Below are 18,841 nucleotides of genomic sequence, written 5' to 3' on the forward strand. Positions count from 1 at the left end.
TTGCAGCATTCTCTAATCCTCCTTGGTCCCTTCCAAGGCGGTCACCCAGACGGGCGAAAGGATTCAGGTAGCTCGTCCACAAGCATCAGTTAAGAGCAGCTGGTGTGCAGTTTGACGGATTGTAATATATGGACCGATTAGTCATCTGATTGTAATATATGGATAGATTAGTCTAGTCAATGAGCATCCCTGGTCGGTCATCCCAGGTGAGGAGGTGGTTAAGAGATGCGTGCGACTGCCAGTGAGCAGCGGAGGTGAAGTACTGGGTCAGTCCTCAAGAAAAGAGCAGTCTAAATGAGAGTGGCGTAGAGAAATGCATGGGGCCTCTGTTTAAAAGATAGGAGGAAGTTATGCACGTGTAGGTCCAATATAAGTGCACTGAACAAGTGGAAAAGATACATCTGTGCACACACAGCCTCTCACACATACAGGTATGTACACACGCACACACTCAATTACACAGAAGTGTTCAGTAATAACTGTTAATATGCACAACTTGCTTAATAATTTTGCACGATTACAGTGACTACGCAGTCCAACTTCAGGGATTATTAATCCCTCCAAACGATCGGTTCCCTTCTCCGTTTCCGCGTTGTGCCCCTTTCTCCCTGCCTACCCTGGTCACTCCTGTTCACTCCAGCAGTCCTGCTTTCCCTAAGGGACCACTATATAAAACATCCAGGGGAGACTACAGCATGACTGGGTGGAGCTGTACTGTATGTACATGAGGTACAGCCCTATAGATAAAGGGCTGGGCAAGAGATCAGACTGGTCTAGACTTAGTCTAGTATGTGGTCTTCACTTTTCTTTCGCCACTCACGCCCCTCAAAGGCAGATATAAGGGAGAAACAGAATAGTTCACAAAACGTTCCATGATAATTTGGCAAATGCAGAGAGTACAGGGCATGAGATGGTGTGTCGAGTATTGTATGAATGTCTTTTTGTCTGCAGAATCCCCTCCTGTCATTGGCCCTTCTCTCTTCCCATTAGCAGCAGCAGGACTGACATCCCCGTCTTTCTATATATGTATACATATACATTTATATAATTAATTTGATTTTATTCGGAAAAATAACGTCAACTAGCTACGTACGATACCACTACCATTTCATACGGATGCTAATCACCAGGAAACAACCTAGGAGCCACGGAAGAGCTAGAAAGGCAGAAGAACACAGAAAACAAGAAAGAGGCATGAACAGAGAGCACGCTGGGAGTGCTGCTCAAAGCACTTCGATACAGGGGGGAAAATAGACGTGAGAGAGAGAGAAAATAAAGATCAGAGCAGAGACAGAGAAGGCAGCCTCCCTAAAGCCACTGTGGATGTAATAGTGCTGTCCGTCCGTTACTCCGATGGCAGGTTTGTACTGGAATGGTTCCATGTCTTGTCCTGTAGCGGGGCGGGTATCGTCTTGTCCTGTAGCGGGGCGGGTATCATCTTGTCCTGTAGCGGGGCGGGTATCGTCTTGTCCTGTAGTGGGGTGGGTATCATCTTGTCCTGTAGCAGGGCGGGTATCATCTTGTCCTGTAGCAGGGCGGGTATCATCTTGTCCTGTAGCAGGGCGGGTATCATCTTGTCCTGTAGCGGGGCAGGTATCATCTTGTCCTGTAGCGGGGTGGGTATCATCTTGTCCTGTAGCGGGGTGGGTATCATCTTGTCCTGGAGCAGGGTGGGTATCATCTTGTCCTGTAGCAGGGTGGGTATCGTTTTGTTCTGTAGCGGGGCGGGTATCATCTTGTCCTGTAGCGGGGTGGGTATCATCTTGTCCTGTAGCAGGGTGGGTATCATCTTGTCCTGTAGCAGGGTGGGTATCGTTTTGTTCTGTAGCGGGGCGGGTATCATCTTGTTCTGTAGCAGGGCGGGTATCATCTTGTCCTGTAGCGGGGCGTGTATCATTACAATCATTTAGTGAAATCTTCAGTGTTGGGGTTTGTGAGAACTGTGTTGTTGGGGCATCCAGCCATTTTGCATTGAGGGCAGAGGTCACGGTTAGGTCAAAGTTCAAGGGTAGAGTGTCAGTATTCAGCCGCATACTCTGTACCATGGAGCCCTCTGCACACTAGGGTGAACTCCTTCACTATGTCCTTCACCCTCCGCTTGTTCACTCGCTCTCTGCAGGGTGGAGGAGGCGGAGCAGTGGAGAGGGGGACAAAAAAGAGAGCAAATGCGTATAATGAACAAGCTTGTGGCAAAAATCATGTGGTTGGCCAACTGAAATGATCTCGTTAGCAGACAACCCTCTAAACAAATGTAGTCAGCAGCATGTTAGTCTCGCTTGCCAGCCTCCCCTCACTTCCGTGAGAGGAGTCTGGCAGCGCTGGTCACCATTCTGGAATTGCGATAAGCAGCGCGTAGCAGCAGTGCCCTCGGAAAATAGTTTCCAACAATCCAACTTGCCATTTTCAGCGTGTAGCAACGAGCTAGCGTGTAGGTTTCTGCCGTTAGCTTGCTAGCTAGTTACTGCGGCAGCAGGGGATAATTTACAGCGACACACAGGGAGGAGGGAAGCTGCTCTGATTGAGATGGTCGGAGCCAATGGCAGAGCTTGTAAGCGGGGAGCGGAAATGCCGACAGCGACTGAAATGGTCGCCTCCAATTGGAGAGCAGCTGTAGAGCTTATGCCAGCAGCCTGTTTCCATGCAGCCAGACTCCTCTCATGGAAGTGAGGGGAGGCTGGCAAGCGAGACTAGCAGCATGTAGGTGAGGTAAGATACTATAAACGATGTTGTGTGGATGTGTGTGTTACTGCTACTGTGTGTTACCTGAGTATCTGCTGTGAGAAGGTGTCTTTCTGCTCGGCCGTGACCCGTGACGAGGGGAAGCCCGCAGGCTGCAGTGCCTCCTTCAGCCACACGGACAGCAGAGCGAAGCAGTGCTTGTTCAGACAGAAAAGCACTTCTGCAAACTGGTCCATCAGACTCCGGGACGCACCACCCCCGATCCCCTGGAGGGAGAGCAGAAGGGCATTTTACTTTAGGGACAAAATTATAATTATACGAGAGGAATAACTGGGACAAGTATATAAGGGCGCTTGATGTGTGACAACTTTTCCAACTACAGTATCAAGTGAAATATAATATCTTTTGTATATAATATTTTTTTAATTTTTTAATAACAAACGAACATAATACAATACATTACAATGTGCAGCATATCCCACAACCCTCCCCTGTATTTGCGAAAGTGTTTTCTCCCACAGAGGTGGAACTGGGTTACTGTGGAGGCCATGCCCTCCCTCAGTGCTTTGTGTATGCTTTTTATATGTATGTATGATACCCTCAAGCAGGTGGGACAAGATAACGAAACAGGACAAACAAGACAATGCAACTTAAACAAACACGGTAGACAAACAATGCTAGGGTTGCAACTACAGATATATATGTGCATATATAATGTACATCCATGTACACACACACACACATACACACACATGTATATCCACATATATATGCATACACATACATACATACACACATCTCAAGAATGAACAGTTATCCATAAAAGTCACATAAGGGGTCCATATTTTATCATATGTCAAGCTTTCCTTTCATTTTATAATACAGATGATCAAGAGGAATATAGCCTGACATCTCTGCCTTCCACTGAGACAGTGTTGGGGGATAGGAGGCCTTCCAGCCAGTTTACAGCAAGACCACAGCATATGCAAAAGAGACCCCTTTTGCCTCTTGCACCTCCAGCACAAAAAGGACATTTCTGAGTGCATGGCATGCAGTTTTTCTGGGGTATAATATGTTCTATGCACAATCTTGAATTGTAAGAGCTTGTGTCTCCAGTTGTATGAGCCAGAGTGTATATTTGAACAAATCTGTATCCATTCCTCCTCGTCAATGTTTTCCTCAATGTCGCCCTGCCATTTTTCCTTAGTAGAAAGAGTATAGTCTGGAAAAGCCTCCATCAAAACTTTGTAAAGTCTAGATAATAATTTTGTTGATTTCTCTGATTGTCTTAGTATTTGCTCTATTACAGAGGCCTTTGGTTCCTCCAGTGTTTGCTGAGTGGACTGAATAAAACTTCTTAACTGTAGAAACTTAAAGAATTGTGAGCTAGGTACATTATATCTTTCTTGGATCTGTGTGAATGTGAGAAGAGCGCCACTGTCATACAAGCAAGCCACAGTTAGGATGCCTTTATCAGCCCACTGTTTCGAAACATTATCACCAAGTACAGAAGGCAGAGCTGGATTCTTCCATATAGGAGTGTAAGGTGATAAAGGCTTATTCCAGTTCAGAAACTTATGAGCACAATTCCATATTCTCACAGAGTTGAGTACAATTGAGTTGCTAGTTATTTTTCGAAGATTTTTCATTTGACAATAAGGGGCATAGTTTAAGTCTAGAGGTGATACATCATTGTTTTCTATTCTTTTGATCTTTTGAAGTTTATTTTCTCCCCAATTGTACTTGGCCAGTTCCCCCTGCTGTCCCGGTCGTTGCTCTACCCACTCTGCCGATCTGGAGAGAGCCATAGACTAGCACATGCTTCCACCGATACACAGGCAGTCGCCAGCCGCTTCTTTTCACCTGACAGCGAGGGGTTTCACTGGCAGGACGTAGCGCAGAGGATCACGCTATTCCCCCCAGTTCCCCTCCCCCGAACAGGCACCCCGACCGAGGCGGCGCTAGTTAATGCACCAAGTGCAGCGACCAGGACTCGTACCCCACTGGCTTCCCACCCACAGACACAGCCAATTGTGTCTGTAGGAATGTCGGACTCAAGCCGGAAGCTGCTGCAAATTGAACCCGGGTCTCTCCCCGGTGGGAGGGGGGGTGAGTGCTTTTACCTCTACACTACCCAGATGCCCATATTAAGGCTTTTGTATGATGTAAACCTGCTAATGCCTCTTACCTCCAGCACGGCCTGCACCAGCAGTTTGCCGTCCTCCTGCACCACTCTGGCCACTGGAGGCACATCTGAGCAGCGTGTCAACAACTCCGTCTAAGGCAGACAGTGGGACAATCAGCACAAAAGAACCTGCTGGTATAAATGTGTATATTTTTGTGGCATTTCTAAGTGTGTGTGTGCATGTGTGTGTGTGTGTGTGTGTGCGTGTGTGCGTGTGTGTGTGCGTGTGTGTGTGTGTGTGTGTGTGTGTGTGTGTGTGCTCACAAAGAACAAGCACGTTGACTTGACTGTCGGACCCTCAGGAAATTTGAGTGACAGAACTCCTAGAATAGAAGTAATTGAAGGAGAATGTCAAACACTCATACTTTGTACTTGGATATTGACAACAAGCGCATGTTTTACAGGCTGGGAAACAAAAACACCCAAAACACCATGAGTACTGAGCAGGCGTGTGTGTGTGTGTGTGTGTGTGTGTGTGTGTGTGTGTGTGTGTGTGTGTGTGTGTGTGTGTGGGTGTGTGTGTGTGTGTGTGTGTGTGTGTGTGTGCGTGCGTGCATGCAAATGATACGCCAACTTACCACAGTGGAAAACTGCTTTCACGTCAAGACTCGCAGACAAGAACAAATCGGGCTTCCGTTTGAGGGCCTAGGAGGCAGATAAAAGCATGAAGTAGAGTATATTTTTGCGGGCCTAACCCGGCTGGTGCTGCTTCCCCACATTCCATTTCATAAGGTTCCTTCAAAATACTCTTCTCCAAAATAGTCGCTCAGCCTGGTAGCCGGATCTGACAGCAACAGAAGACCGACAACAGATCTGCCTACCAGGCTATACTACTCTCTCCGTCTGTCTAGGAGAAGCTATATCCAAACTCATACACAGATCCTCCAATGCACAACTCAGCAGGTATAACAAACAAACTGCAAAAAATCAAACATTCAAAATCATTGGAAACTTAAGTCAAACTAAAGGCAATGATGGTTTTGGCTTTGTTTCTTTTGAAATCAATTTGATTTGAAACATTACTTTTGATTGAATTGAATATGCAACAGAAGTCTGTAAGTAATTAACATGTGCAGATAAGGAGAAACAACAACTCATCTCATAATAATGAACTCATTCAGGATGGAGGAGAGGAGAGAGGGAGAGAGGGAAAGGGAGAGAGATGAAGGTCAGATCTATCCAAAGATAGAAAACAAAGGAAGAAGGATGAAGAAGGGAGACACAAATATTAAACATCAGAGCCATCAGCCAATTGTCTGGACTGATTAATATTAGTTGAATATTAATTCATTGGGGCATTGATTGGCTCTGGGCTGGAATGACTTCAGAAGAGGACTGGGCTCAGAGACTAACCAGTCACCTGGGGCCAGAACACCCACCGACCAAAACATTTCATCTTGGGCTCTACATACAGGATGCTGCTGTTTTTACGGAGAAGCAAAAGTGACTTCATATTGAAGGAATTTAGGAGCATGATATATTTTTCCGTTTTCTAAATTGTATGTACGGCAATAATTCAATATTGTTGTTTGTCTTTCAATACGATTGAATCATGAAATGATGACATTGAGTTATCGCAATACACTATTTTGTAAATTAATCATGAAACTGCAACCCCTAATTAAAATATCTTACAAAATGAGATTAGGGATTATTAGGGAAATTAGAGATTATTTAATGTAATTAACATTACAGTTAATTAGAAGTTATATTATATTGCCATGCAGTTAAATTTGATTGATAAATGTGATTTTGCATATCTTTGTTGTCTGTGGAGACCTCACAACTCCAATCTTAGTGATTTTCATTTTCAGTTGAAGGATTACACGGTCCTCTGACCTCTTGGGTTTCTGAAACCCTGTCAAAGCCTATTGGATAACATCAAAAATGCATGGTCATCAAACTAAACACAAGGCTGTTTTTCTTAGTTCCCAAGAATTTGACATCTTGATATACAACATCCCCGACACGACGATATGTTGGCAGATAACGTTATATATTGATAGAGAAATCATTTCTCATGCTTATCATAGTCCAGCCTTCGCTGAGTGGGCATATTGCAAATGGATGAATTGAGCATCTGTAGGTAAAATGAAAACCCTACATGAAATCAATATGATCGTCATGGATTAGTAACACCCAGTGTGTGCGTGGCAAGGTGACTGTTAGAATCAAGAGCGTTTGAGGGGAGACCCAAGTCTCTCATTCAAACATCCCCAAAATGTTTCATTCCACTGCCTTGCCTATGTGATGGGTCACGCTAGGACCCAGTAACAAAGAACAAAAAGAGGTAGAGAGGGAGCGAGAGAGAGAGAGAGAGAGAGAGAGAGAGAGAGAGAGAGAGAGAGAGAGAGAGAGAGAGAGAGAGAGAGAGAAACCCAAAGTGAATGAAATAAGAAACCAAAAACACACCTGAGCTTGGAGTTGCATAAATGAATCAACAATATCAGGATGATCCCTGGGTCCTAAAATATAATAAAGATGAAACTTAAGAAATCATAAGAGAATAAGAATAATATACAAACAGCAACTGAATAGATTCAACAGTCATGTGGAAATAAAAGAGAACTCAAAAATATTTCATCGAAATAATCCACACGTGAGTAAGGAACAAAGGGGAGAAAGGGGGAGGGGCATATGAAGCTTTGGCAGAGTCTCGGAAAAACAGAGAACGAACAAAAACAAAGAAACAGGCAGAAGACGAAGACATGGGTCCGTTTGGAGAGAACACAACAAAATAAAGAAGACATGGGTCCGTTTGGAGAGAACACAACAAAATAAAGAAGACATGGGTCCGTTTGGAGAGAACACAACAAAATAAAGAAGTAACGAGAGAAAAAGAACAAACCTAAAACAAAAACAAAAGTGGGTTTGGAGTGGGAACCCAGGAGGCACCTCTGTTACTGTGACAGTTTGGAGAAAAAGGGGGCACCAAACCCAAATGAACCCCCTTACCCATTACCCCAAGACACCACATGGGCTGATAGCCCCCACATGTCCTCTCAGATGTGAGAAGTGCCTCAGGGGAAGAGGTTACTGTTAGGGTCCATTCAGAACTGGTCCATAAGATCCCCTTCCCTTAAAAGGCCAACCCATAGCGATCAGTATGGAATCACACTCAAAGATCAGTATAATGTTCTGAGATCACACCCTCCCTTATGCTGGACACAGACTACAAGATCCCCCCCTTAATATGACAGATTGCCAGGAATGCAAAATTAAACACACAATTCCTAGAGAAACCACTTGGCCTTTCTTGCCAGTGAAGAATCCCCTTTGAGATTCAAGCAGTTCAAACATGCCTGCTTATCTCTGGAGTGTTCAGATCGATGTTGGAGGACTCCAACAGCAATATTGGAATAGGACTGAACATAGTCCTGTAGTGCGCGCCCAGCTTTAGACTGTTCCCAGACTCCAAACAAGTTTCCTGCTCAATACCGCCCTCCAGCCCTCGTCCACGCACAACCCCTCAAGAAACAGGGCTTATTCAGAGGGCTGTCATGGAGTGACCAACCCCCCTTGTGGCCCAACAGCGGCTGTAGCCATCCTGAGTTGGTTTACCCTGCTATGTTCTCCGGCAACCAACTGAATAAGCCAGTGGTCACAGAGCTAGTGTATATGAAAGGGCACCTGCTCAGAAAAGAAAGAGTTAAGAGGCAGGAGGACAGGCAGCCGTTACTTAACCAGTCAAAGCAGGAAAGGAGGAAGGGGACAACAGAAAGGAGGAAGGAGAGGCAGACACAACGGGCACAAGCATCCTTATGGTGAATGTAACATGAACTGCTTGATGTCTAACTAAGTCAAACCCACAGTCTTTCTGATTGGCTCTTGGACACTTAACAATATGAAATGCATTTTCTGTGGCCAAAATGTTGAAACAGCGATTCCATCCACAACTTTGTAAAAACAACTTTGTCAACAAGCTTTCTAGAGTGATCAATAGTGAAACTTTGTAGCTTGTTTACTGCACAAGTTGTAAGCAAAGCATTATGGTCTGAAAATCATTGAAACAATGACGATCAGTGCAGTGGTAGCGGGGGGTTGAGTCTGCAGTGAGCAGACAATCATTTTTAATATCCTTACTTCAACACATGGAGCCAACAGCCTAATTTGCAATGTCACGCACATTACATTGAGTAATGACTGTAAACATTTAAAGGTTGACTGGAATCAGCGTTGGCCTCTGACACTTTTGTCATTTTCCAAATGTGGCCACCGGGCAAAGCTATTTTAACATCGCTGCTTTGCAATCCAGAAACAAAATAGGAGTTTGCAGTCTCCCCATGCAACCTCAAAATGAAATGGCAGCATAACATACAGAGAAATATGAAACAAAGTATTTGGAATCTGTCCACATGCCCTTCTTTCCCTCTACTACACAGAAATAGGTTTCTGGACCCTCTGATATGAAATATGAACTAAAAAAAACAAAAACAAATCAATAACAACCAGAGATTTACCAATAACTCAAAGAGACACATTTCAACAGTATTGACAGCCCCTCCCCGCTGGACCCCCTACCTTGCTGGAAGATGGAGAGCGTTACCGAGGTAACAAGCTCAAACAAAGCCTTGATGGGTGGGAAGTGGTCTGTCTCACTGGCAAAGATATGCACCATCTGAAACATCAAGACTACTAATCAGATATCATCAGTACACCATCCATCCACTGTCTATAACCCAAGCCAGTGAGGGATCATTGTGATTAGCTATTTTTTGCACTCCTCTCCTAGTCAGTGTGTATGGCACTTTCTGACAAGGCTTTTAAGATGGCTGTAAAATCTCATTGCATGTATGCACATGGTATTAAATTAATACGTGTGTGTGTGTGTGTGTGTGTGTGTGTGTGTGTGTGTGTGTGTGTGTGAGACTGTGTGTGTGTACTGTACCTGTCGTGTGAGGTCCAGGGCCGAGGCCTGGGGTATTGTACTGTACATCTGCCCGAGCATCTCGCTCAGCTGGGACACCATGGGAGCAAAGTCATGCAGCAGAGTCTTCACCGACTTTTCAAAGATGGCGCACACCGCCTGAGGGACAACGTCAGATCAGCAACACTCAAGTGTCTTGGTGTCTTACGGAAAAAGCACAAGGGCCCTTCCTGTGTCTCATCATGCTGAAGACTCACCTCTACAACCTGCGAGTCGTTGAGCCACTTGCTGAGCACAGTCTGTATGAGCGCAAACACTTGCTGCAAAACCACCACCACCTGAAACACGGGGGGCCGGACACACACGGACACACACAGACACACAGACACACACACACACACACACACAGAGACACAGTTAAAAACAAAATGGAGGGGCGTCTGCGTAGCGTAGAGTTAAAACAGAATGAAAAGAAACCAAAGCCATAAGGAATATCTTCAAACTATTGTATTTATTTACACATGGGTTGCCTATGAGCAATAACGCCGATAGCTGGTGATGGTGTCGGTGTGGTGACTGACCGGGTTTGGCCCGGGTGGGGGAGGCGTTGTTTTGACAGGTGGTGCCGATCCCTCCCCTGACTCATCGTCCTGCTTGCTGATGTCCAGAGTGGTGAACAGATTGGACAGCAGCCCCAGGATGTGGATGATCGCGAGCTTATTGGAGGGATTGGGCTGCAGGGAGAATAAAGAGATAAAGGAAAACGTTATCTACCAATGACTCACAATTGAAAGCATCATTTGCTAGCTTACAAACCCCGTCTCCATTTGATCACCGAGTGCATTAGTGTCTGCTTTGAAAAGTGCCCGTCTTTGAAATCTCCAAGAACATAAATGACATTTGAAGCAAGACATACGCCCAGTTTGATTCTATCATCCATGTCTACAGCGATTCATGAAAAGGGTTTAGAATTAAACGAAGCCAATGAAAGGATGGGGAAGTAGTTCAGTCACGTGATTGAAAGAAAGCCATGGCTTCTTGTCATACCAACACATACTGTAGGCATATACGGTATACGCTTCTCCCCCAGGTAACATCAGTAATTAAGGCTTAAATTAGCAGAGTTAAGTCACGGCTCCGTCTCCATGGTGATGGAACAGTGACAAAAAAGAAATGAAGAGAAAAAAACATGTCCGCCGCACCCTCTAACAGCTACAGCAATTCCCTTCCCCCGTCCATCACCCATCCATCACTCATCCCTCTCAAACATAGTTTTGCTGTACACATTCCTGAATAAAACTGCACAAGTATCACTGTCAAGTCTTTTAGTAAAAAAGAAAGAAAACCGCCGATAGGCACCTTTTAGTCACAGGTTGCTGCTGAAACTATTAGTATCACCGTTTAAGGTGCAATGAAGATGAAAATGTCTTAAATGATTTATAATGTGCTTTGCATTTTTCATTTTCATAAATCATAAAACCTGAAAGCTAAATAACTTGCTGAACATCATTCAAGGTCATTTATTCTGTTCATTGTCTGTTCATTACAGCCATATTGCACTGATGTCATCCTTGTAATGTTTCATACTGATGATGTAATGTTCTCAAAATGAGCAGTGTGCGCTCATACTGACTGCAAGCCCCATCACGGTGACTAGACCATTTTCTTGGCCCCCCACCAACATCATGGCCATTCATCCCCAATGTAAGTTCACCTGCAGCTCGCACCACTAGGTGCCACTATTTGTCAGGCTCCAGACACAGCACCTGATTTGCTAGTCTGATGTAATGACCACATTAAAAGCTAGACAGAAAATAATAAGAAAGCGACAAGTCAGTGAGGAAGGGTGAGAGAGGAGAGATAAAGAAAGGAAGAGAGAGAGAGAGAGAGCGAGAGAGATGTGAAATGCTTCATCTAAACTGACATCTCTACACACCCCAGCAGAGGTCTTTGCTGACGGTGGAACATTAGATCAGGAGAGAAAGTCTCCTTCGTTCCGCACAGAGATAATATCAAGCATTCTATCTTTAGATAATGTCAGCTCCATATATGTAGCATCCAAAGTCTGTGCACCCAGGCTTCATTAGACCTGACATTTCAACAGGGTAAGTAATTTTCCTCATATCACTCTCTGTGTGTGTGTGTGTGTGTGTGTGTGTGTGTGTGTGTGTGTGTGTGTGCGTGTGCGCGTGTGCGTGCGTGTGTGTGTGTGTCCCCTGTTTGTCTGACTGGGTACCTCTTCATTTTCTGTATACATATTCAGCATGGGTGTTCTCTGGTGGGGCGTGCGTGGTGGCATGTGTGCGAGCGAGAGAGAGAGAGAGAGAGAGAGAGAGAGAGAGAGAGTGAGAGTGAGTGAGTGAGAGTGAGTGTGAGTGTGAGTGTGTGTGGTACTGCCCTGTGAGTCACTAGCCCATGGTGCAGGGTCAAATCCAATCTGGTCCCGCAGAGAAATGTTCCATTACAGAGGCTCCACACAGGCACAAGGCCTGCTCCTATGGCCGGAGTCCAACTGTGCCTGCTGTGTGTGTGTGTGTGTGTGTGTGTGTGTGTGTGTGTGTGTGTGCGCGTGTGCGTGTGCGTGCGTGTGTCTTGTTCTTCGGCTTACGCACCGTCTCGTCTGCTAGCTTCTCCAGTTGCTGGATGTAGGGGGTGATGAGAGAGTGGAGGTTTCTAAGGATGTCCTCCACTGGGAGAGCAGAGAGCAGGAACCCGAGAGCCTGCATCAGCCACATGCACTGACTGGTCTGTAAGAAGAGAGGATCAGATCGTTTAGATGATTTTTTTATTTAGTCATCGATCTAGATAAGACAAACGCTTCTTACATAACACACTGTGCAATCCTTAAGGGTTTTCACTCCAAGTCCGTATTTTTTCGTCCGAAATTGTCGCACGTTTAAAAATAAATACGACCCCATTTTGCGTAATCGCATTTACACATTGACTCCGAAACCTTCGTCCGTCATTAAAGCTTTCGGAACAGTTTGTTTTTGTTTTTGTTTGTCGCATCAGTCAAGAGCCTTTTGCGAGCTGTTTGACCTGTGTGTCTGTGTTTGGGGGGAGAGAGGCAGCCGGAGAGACGCCGGACCGGCCCCCACCACGGGGGACGCACCACGGCCGGCTTGGTAAGGTGAAGGTCAGTACGGAGCCCCTGTCTAATGCGATACGGCCACCATTCCCCCACCTGCTGCCATGATCTGCCTCCTCCAGTCCACATCACTGCTGCCTGTCACCCATCATGTTGTAATGTGGATACAGGCGAGGACGAATATTTGTCTCGTATTGCCAATAGAATGACAAACATAATAATCAAATGCATCGGACTCAGTGTGTAAGATTTCTGTACATCATGATGTTGTTTTTTTATGACAAATTAAAAGAAAAACACAGATGAAAAAACAGACTGTGCGTGCAAAGACCTTTAGACTAGACTTGCAGAGAGAGACACAGAGAGAGAGAGAGACACACACACACTGACCTTGTGTATCTGTTTTATGAGCACCTCCTTGAGAGGAGAAAAAGACAGAGATGATTAGTATTTTGAAGACACATCAAAACTTTCTCAATTTAGCCATGAACGTTTACTCAAAATAAGACATCTGAAGCATTTTCACAGAGTGAATAGTTTTAAGAAGCAGGCACATAAAATAGAAGACTACAACTCCTTAGCCTTTTAACCCCTTCTAAAGGGGCCTATTTCTGAAGAAAATGGTGAAAACGACATACCCAAACTAAAATGCTTACTGTGGCTGAACCGCTAGGGTTACAGACAACTGCCTGACCATTTCTGAAAGGTAAGACTTTGAAGTTTCTGTTCCAAGTGTCAGAATGACTCTATGTGTTACTCACCCTGAGTAACACCAGCTCAAACACAGTGGTTGATTCTCGCCTAGAATAAAAAACACTTTTACAGTGTAAACAGTTACCTGTGGTTGTTGTATTTATGGCTAGAAACCCAATGGAGACATAGCCACAGGCCTTACCACATCCCAACTCAAAGAAGATGAAAAAATACCAAAACATTAGTATTTGGCAGTGGTTTTTGTAGGGAGATACCTAGGCGGATTTCCAAAAAGCCATTATAAAAAGTCATTTGAAAAAGCCAAATAATCTGAAATGTTGTCTTTGTCTTTGTACAAAGACAGCTATAACTTCTGCTGTGTTGATCTGATCTGAAAAAGGAAGACATGGTTCGATGCGCAAGATTCAGCCGGTTAATTTGGTATGTAGCATGAACAGCATTGTTCAGAATTAACTACCTAATTAATCACATAAATGACAAATAAACAGCAAAAAATCAGAAACGTAACGCCGGCGTTACGGTGCCATGCAAGAGGTTAAAACTTAAATATAACAATGTCTGTCTTAAAACGGATTATCATTGCCTCTGATGTTAAAGTTATAATCCGGAAGATTTCAGTTTTCTTGTCCCTGACCACACCTATGAGCCGTAATTGCAGGTGAGATCCAAACAGTGTTGCATGTGTGACGTGAAGGTTTTTTTCTCCTCTCCTTAATACATTCAAGTTGGCCAGTGGGGGCGGTAATGCAACACTTGGATGCCAACTGCCATACAACTCAAAAGAAGAAGAAGTTGGTCAGCGCCATACAAGGGCTTTCATCAATGGGCCATAGGCTCAATCACCATTGTGTTAAAGGAGAATTTCGTTTTTTTTTAACCTGGAGCCCTCTCCTCACATTAATTATTATCTGACGACTCACCCAGTGTTCTCCGGAGCGTTTTTGAGCGTCCTAGGCATTGTTTTGAGATCAAGTGTCCAAGCCAGTCCTAGAATGGCGCTCCGTCGGGGCCACATGGCAGCGTGCTGTTCCTCCATGTAAATAGACAGTTTTATTGCCGTGTTCTACCCATATCGTCATTATATGATCCCTAAAGAAACATCAGACTGCTAATCTCCCCCAGGCTATTTCCAGTAGTCTTTACAGGGATCTCATTTCCTCATTTGGGGTCAGTGTCACCAACTTTCGTTGTCCCGCGAGACTTTCCTGCCAGCTGGCCTGTGCGGGACTTCACGAGAGTTGGTGACACTGACCCCCCGAACGAGGAAATGAGATCCCTGCTAAAGACTACTGGAAATAGCCCGGGGGAGATTAGCAGTCTGATGTTTCTTTAGGGATCATATAATGATGATATGGATGGAACACGGGAAGAAAACTGTCTATTTACATGGAGTAACAGCATGCTGCCATGTGGCCCCGACAGAGCGCATTCAAGGACTGGCTTGGACACTATTTAGACAACAACGCCTAGGACGCTCCAAATCGCACCGGAGAACACTGGGTGAGTCGTCAGATAATAATTAATGTGAGGAGAGGGCTCCAGGTAAAAAAAAAAACTAAATTCTCCTTTAACTTAGTTGGCGATATATAGTGACTTTACAGACATTTATTTACCGTACATGAAAATCTTCCGGATTACCACTTTAAGACTCGCTGTATGTATAAGAAAAAAGGTTGATACACACCTGAGAGACAGCTACTATGTTGGTTGCGTAGGGCGGCAGGTCATATTTACACTCCCTGCAGATTTTCTTGAGAGTGGAGACAGAGGAAACAGAAAGGTCGGGGTTCCCTAACGCCTGGAGCACCAGGGGCAGCACACTACTCAGCATCACCGGGTGGTCTGCTAGCCACTCTGCTAGAGCGCCTGGTGGGGGATTCAAACAGTTCATACGCTCAATGGGCAGCCATTAGTGTGCTTTGACAGTCCTGTGCTGTCCTTTTCTTTTAACTACACTTCTTCTGTGCTAACCTTTGTGAAATGTGCTGAACTCCAATTCAAACTCCAATCAACCTGAGACTTGTGTGTTAGGTGTCTCACCTATAGTGAACATGACGGTGTCCGCCAGCTGGACATTGTTGATGCTGATTCTGGGGATGAGTCCTATCAGGCCTGGGATGACGTCCGAGTAGTTTACATCTATTGTCTCTGCTATGGACTGGAAGCCGTACAGCAATGCTTCTGTGTGCTGGAGAGAGACAACACAGGCAGTGGTGGGCACCGGTGTGTGTGTGTGTGTGTGTGTGTGTGTGTGTGTGTGTGTGTGTGTGTGTGTGTGTGTGAGACAACACAGGCAGTGGTGGGCAAACACTGAATTCATACAGTGTGAATTTTATGCAAGCTGACAAGAGTTTAATGATGTGAAACACTTTACATTTAAAGTCCCTGGAAACCAGAAATATCTTTTTATTATTTAGCATTTTGAGTTCATCACATCACAGGAACCTATGTTAATAAGCCACCAGCCAAATTTGAACGATGATGAACGTCGCAAAGTATATAAATTTAGGTTTGACAGTCATGGCAAAAGTCATAAGAATCAATTATATTTTAGAGTGTATTTTCTCCCGCGGACTGTGTGGGCGTGTCCCGTCTGCAGCAGGTCTTTTCCTCTCTCTCTCTCTTGGAGGAGACTGCTCGGAGGAGACCTCTCTCTCCGTTAACGGAGAGAGAGAGGAGAGAGAGAGAGAAGGAAAGAGAGATGGAGTGTGTGTGTGTTCGCGCGTTGCTCGGCGAACACACTCGCCGCTGTGCGGCGAGTGCACAGCGCTACTGTGTGTGTGTGTCAGTGTGTGTGTGCGCATGTGCGTGCATGCGTGTGTGATTCAATTAAATCTTATGACGTGATAAGATCATGCATTTTAGCACCGCGTGTTCCGCTCTCTTCAATGAGGAAATGGAAATGCAGACCTTGTAGAAAAGTGTTGATTTTTGGGGTTAGGGTTGAAAGTAATTCTCTCTCTTTTCTGAGGCACACAATTACTCACATAAGACCCTAAATTTAATAGTTAGAATGTTTTTGTGGATTTTGGTTTCCAGGGACTTTAAGCACGAGCCCTTAAACATAAACTAATGTACTAACAGTACCGTTTCTAAAATCTGACACATGTGAAAACGCTTCACATGTGTCTGTTTGCTGATCTCCAATGTTCTTTATTTGAAGGTGTGTGTGTGTGTGTGTGTGTGTGTGTGTGTGTGTGTGTGTGTGTGTGTGTGTGTGTGTGTGTGTCACCTACCTGCCATGACGTGGGCTGTTCTGTGTTAGTCAACAGTCTTCCTAGTTTATCATACAGGTTACTAAGCAGCTCTGCTCCCAGCATCTCGTACACATACATGAGTGTGTCTGAGATATCCACCCTGAAGAGCAGACATGCAAACACATTTTTATAGGTGAGAATATCTGCTATAACCCTATCTGTTCATCTATAACCCTATCTGTTCATCTATAACCCTATCTGTTCATCTATAACCCTATCTGTTCATCTACCTGACAGACCTAAATCCTTTCCGTTTAACACATGTAAACAAATGCTTTTCTGTCTATCATCTGGTCCGCAGCCAGACAGTAGTTTCTGTCCTCTCAGTCGCCAGACAAATTTGCTGACCAATCAACCTGTCAATACGTAATTTCTGACGACCATCACCGAGACGCACACACACACACACACACACACACACACACACACACACACACCTGTAGATCCTGAACTGCTCTTTCTCATCTGAGGACCAGGATGCGTACTCCTGGTCAGATGGGAACTGGGCTTTGTGCAGCAGAACGTCCACTAGCTGGAAATACACCGGCCTGTAGACCTGCAGATACACTGCCTGCCGGTCCGACTCAAACGACATGATTTCATCCTGAAGACACGGGAACAGAGAAGAGACAAAATTGTTTTATAGTGAATAGTCAACGGCTGTGGTCCAACATTATCATTGCAAAAGACAGACCTGGAGGAAAGAAACGCATACCAGTGAGGTACATAATACATAGATTCTAGGGCTGTGGCGATTCACTTATCTCCCGATTCGATACTATCACGATTCTTGGGTGCCGATTCGATTTATATTGCGATTCTTAAGTATTGCGATTCTACGATTATTGCGATTCGATATTACGATTTATTGCGATTTTTGTTTATTTTTTTCTTTTCTTTTTTCAGTTTGTTTGCTTTTTTACACTAGATTAGAACATGGGAAAAGTTGAATCATACACTAGAGACTGTATATTATATATCATGAGTAGGGCTGGGCGATATAGTTAAAAACAGGGGCGGACTGGGATCATAATTCAGGCCGGCATTAGATACCAAGCAGGCCAGGCCGATATGGGCCGACGCCGTGAAATTTGGGCCGTTTGAAGCCAGATTTGGGCCGTTTGAAGTCCAATTTTACAATGAGATGCACCCACTTTAACCCTGAAGTGTAATTATTACTTCAGACTAACTAATAAAGTAATAAAACCACTAGTAAACCAGTAGGCGGCGCCTGGCCTGCTGTTCTGTGAGTGGCCTGACTGCAAGCACCCAAAAAAAAAATTTTTTTTTTTTTTTTTTTTTTTTTTTTTCCGATTATCGATTCTGGAATAAAAGATCGATCCAAAATATCGTGACATTAAAAATCGCGATACTTAGGTGAATCGATTTTTTCCCCCACCCCTAATAGATTCCCATTCATACTTTTAGATTGGCAGTGAACCATATGATTTTGTTTTTCTAAGCTATCATGATGTTGACTTGGTCAACTACATTTTCAGCTGCACAGGATCTGATTACTATCCCTGATAACTATCCCTTGCTGCCTGGGTGAGCATTGGCGTAGGAACCTAGCTTGGCTGTTGGTGGTGAAGCATGTGGGTGAGAGCAGGTGGTAAAGCACACAATCACGTACCACCTCATCTCAATTTAACATAACCTATAGAGGTTCCAAGATATGGAATTCACTCCCCACCCATCTTGTTGAACTCTCTCCTCAGTCATTTAAAAAATATACAAAAAATATGTTGCTATAAAAATAGCCCAACATTAATTGCCACTTGCATTTCTATCTTTTTTTTGTTTGTTAACATTTTACTTATTTTGTTTGTTCTAATCTCTGTACTGTGATGTCCTTATGCGTGTGCGTGTGTGTGTGTGTGTGTGTGTGTGTGTGTGTATGCGCGCGTGTGTCTGTGTGCGTGTTCTGATTCATGTTTTTAAGCTATGCTTTTTTGTGCCTCTAAGATATTTTGGGGGATGCCGCTTTGTCAAGCCCCTTGAGGGCTTTTTGGAATCTCCTTGCATGTTTTCTTTTATTTAATTTGCATTTG

At 44.5% G+C, this 18,841-nt stretch overlaps 1 protein-coding gene across 1 annotated transcript in view; it reads right to left on the reverse strand.

Moving 5' to 3' along the window:
- Window positions 1-1,977: 1,977 nt before the first annotated feature.
- ipo13b (importin 13b) overlaps window positions 1,978-18,841 on the reverse strand; it is a 35,816-nt gene continuing 18,952 nt past the window's right edge. The window contains exons 8-23 of the mRNA XM_083647104.1: window positions 17,228-17,394; window positions 16,770-16,890; window positions 15,574-15,721; window positions 15,218-15,399; window positions 13,210-13,236; window positions 12,344-12,478; window positions 10,313-10,465; window positions 9,989-10,069; window positions 9,753-9,890; window positions 9,386-9,482; window positions 7,277-7,329; window positions 5,443-5,509; window positions 5,129-5,187; window positions 4,868-4,957; window positions 2,764-2,945; window positions 1,978-2,113 (exon numbers count right to left, since the gene is read on the reverse strand). Of these exons, the coding sequence (XP_083503230.1) occupies window positions 2,017-2,113; window positions 2,764-2,945; window positions 4,868-4,957; window positions 5,129-5,187; window positions 5,443-5,509; window positions 7,277-7,329; window positions 9,386-9,482; window positions 9,753-9,890; window positions 9,989-10,069; window positions 10,313-10,465; window positions 12,344-12,478; window positions 13,210-13,236; window positions 15,218-15,399; window positions 15,574-15,721; window positions 16,770-16,890; window positions 17,228-17,394 (1,797 nt within the window). The 3' untranslated portion in view covers window positions 1,978-2,016. The remainder of the gene's footprint in view (window positions 2,114-2,763; window positions 2,946-4,867; window positions 4,958-5,128; window positions 5,188-5,442; window positions 5,510-7,276; window positions 7,330-9,385; window positions 9,483-9,752; window positions 9,891-9,988; window positions 10,070-10,312; window positions 10,466-12,343; window positions 12,479-13,209; window positions 13,237-15,217; window positions 15,400-15,573; window positions 15,722-16,769; window positions 16,891-17,227; window positions 17,395-18,841) is intronic.

Source organism: Poromitra crassiceps, assembly GCF_964638095.1.
Source record: "Poromitra crassiceps genome assembly, chromosome: 12".
Lineage (NCBI taxonomy): Eukaryota > Metazoa > Chordata > Actinopteri > Beryciformes > Melamphaidae > Poromitra > Poromitra crassiceps.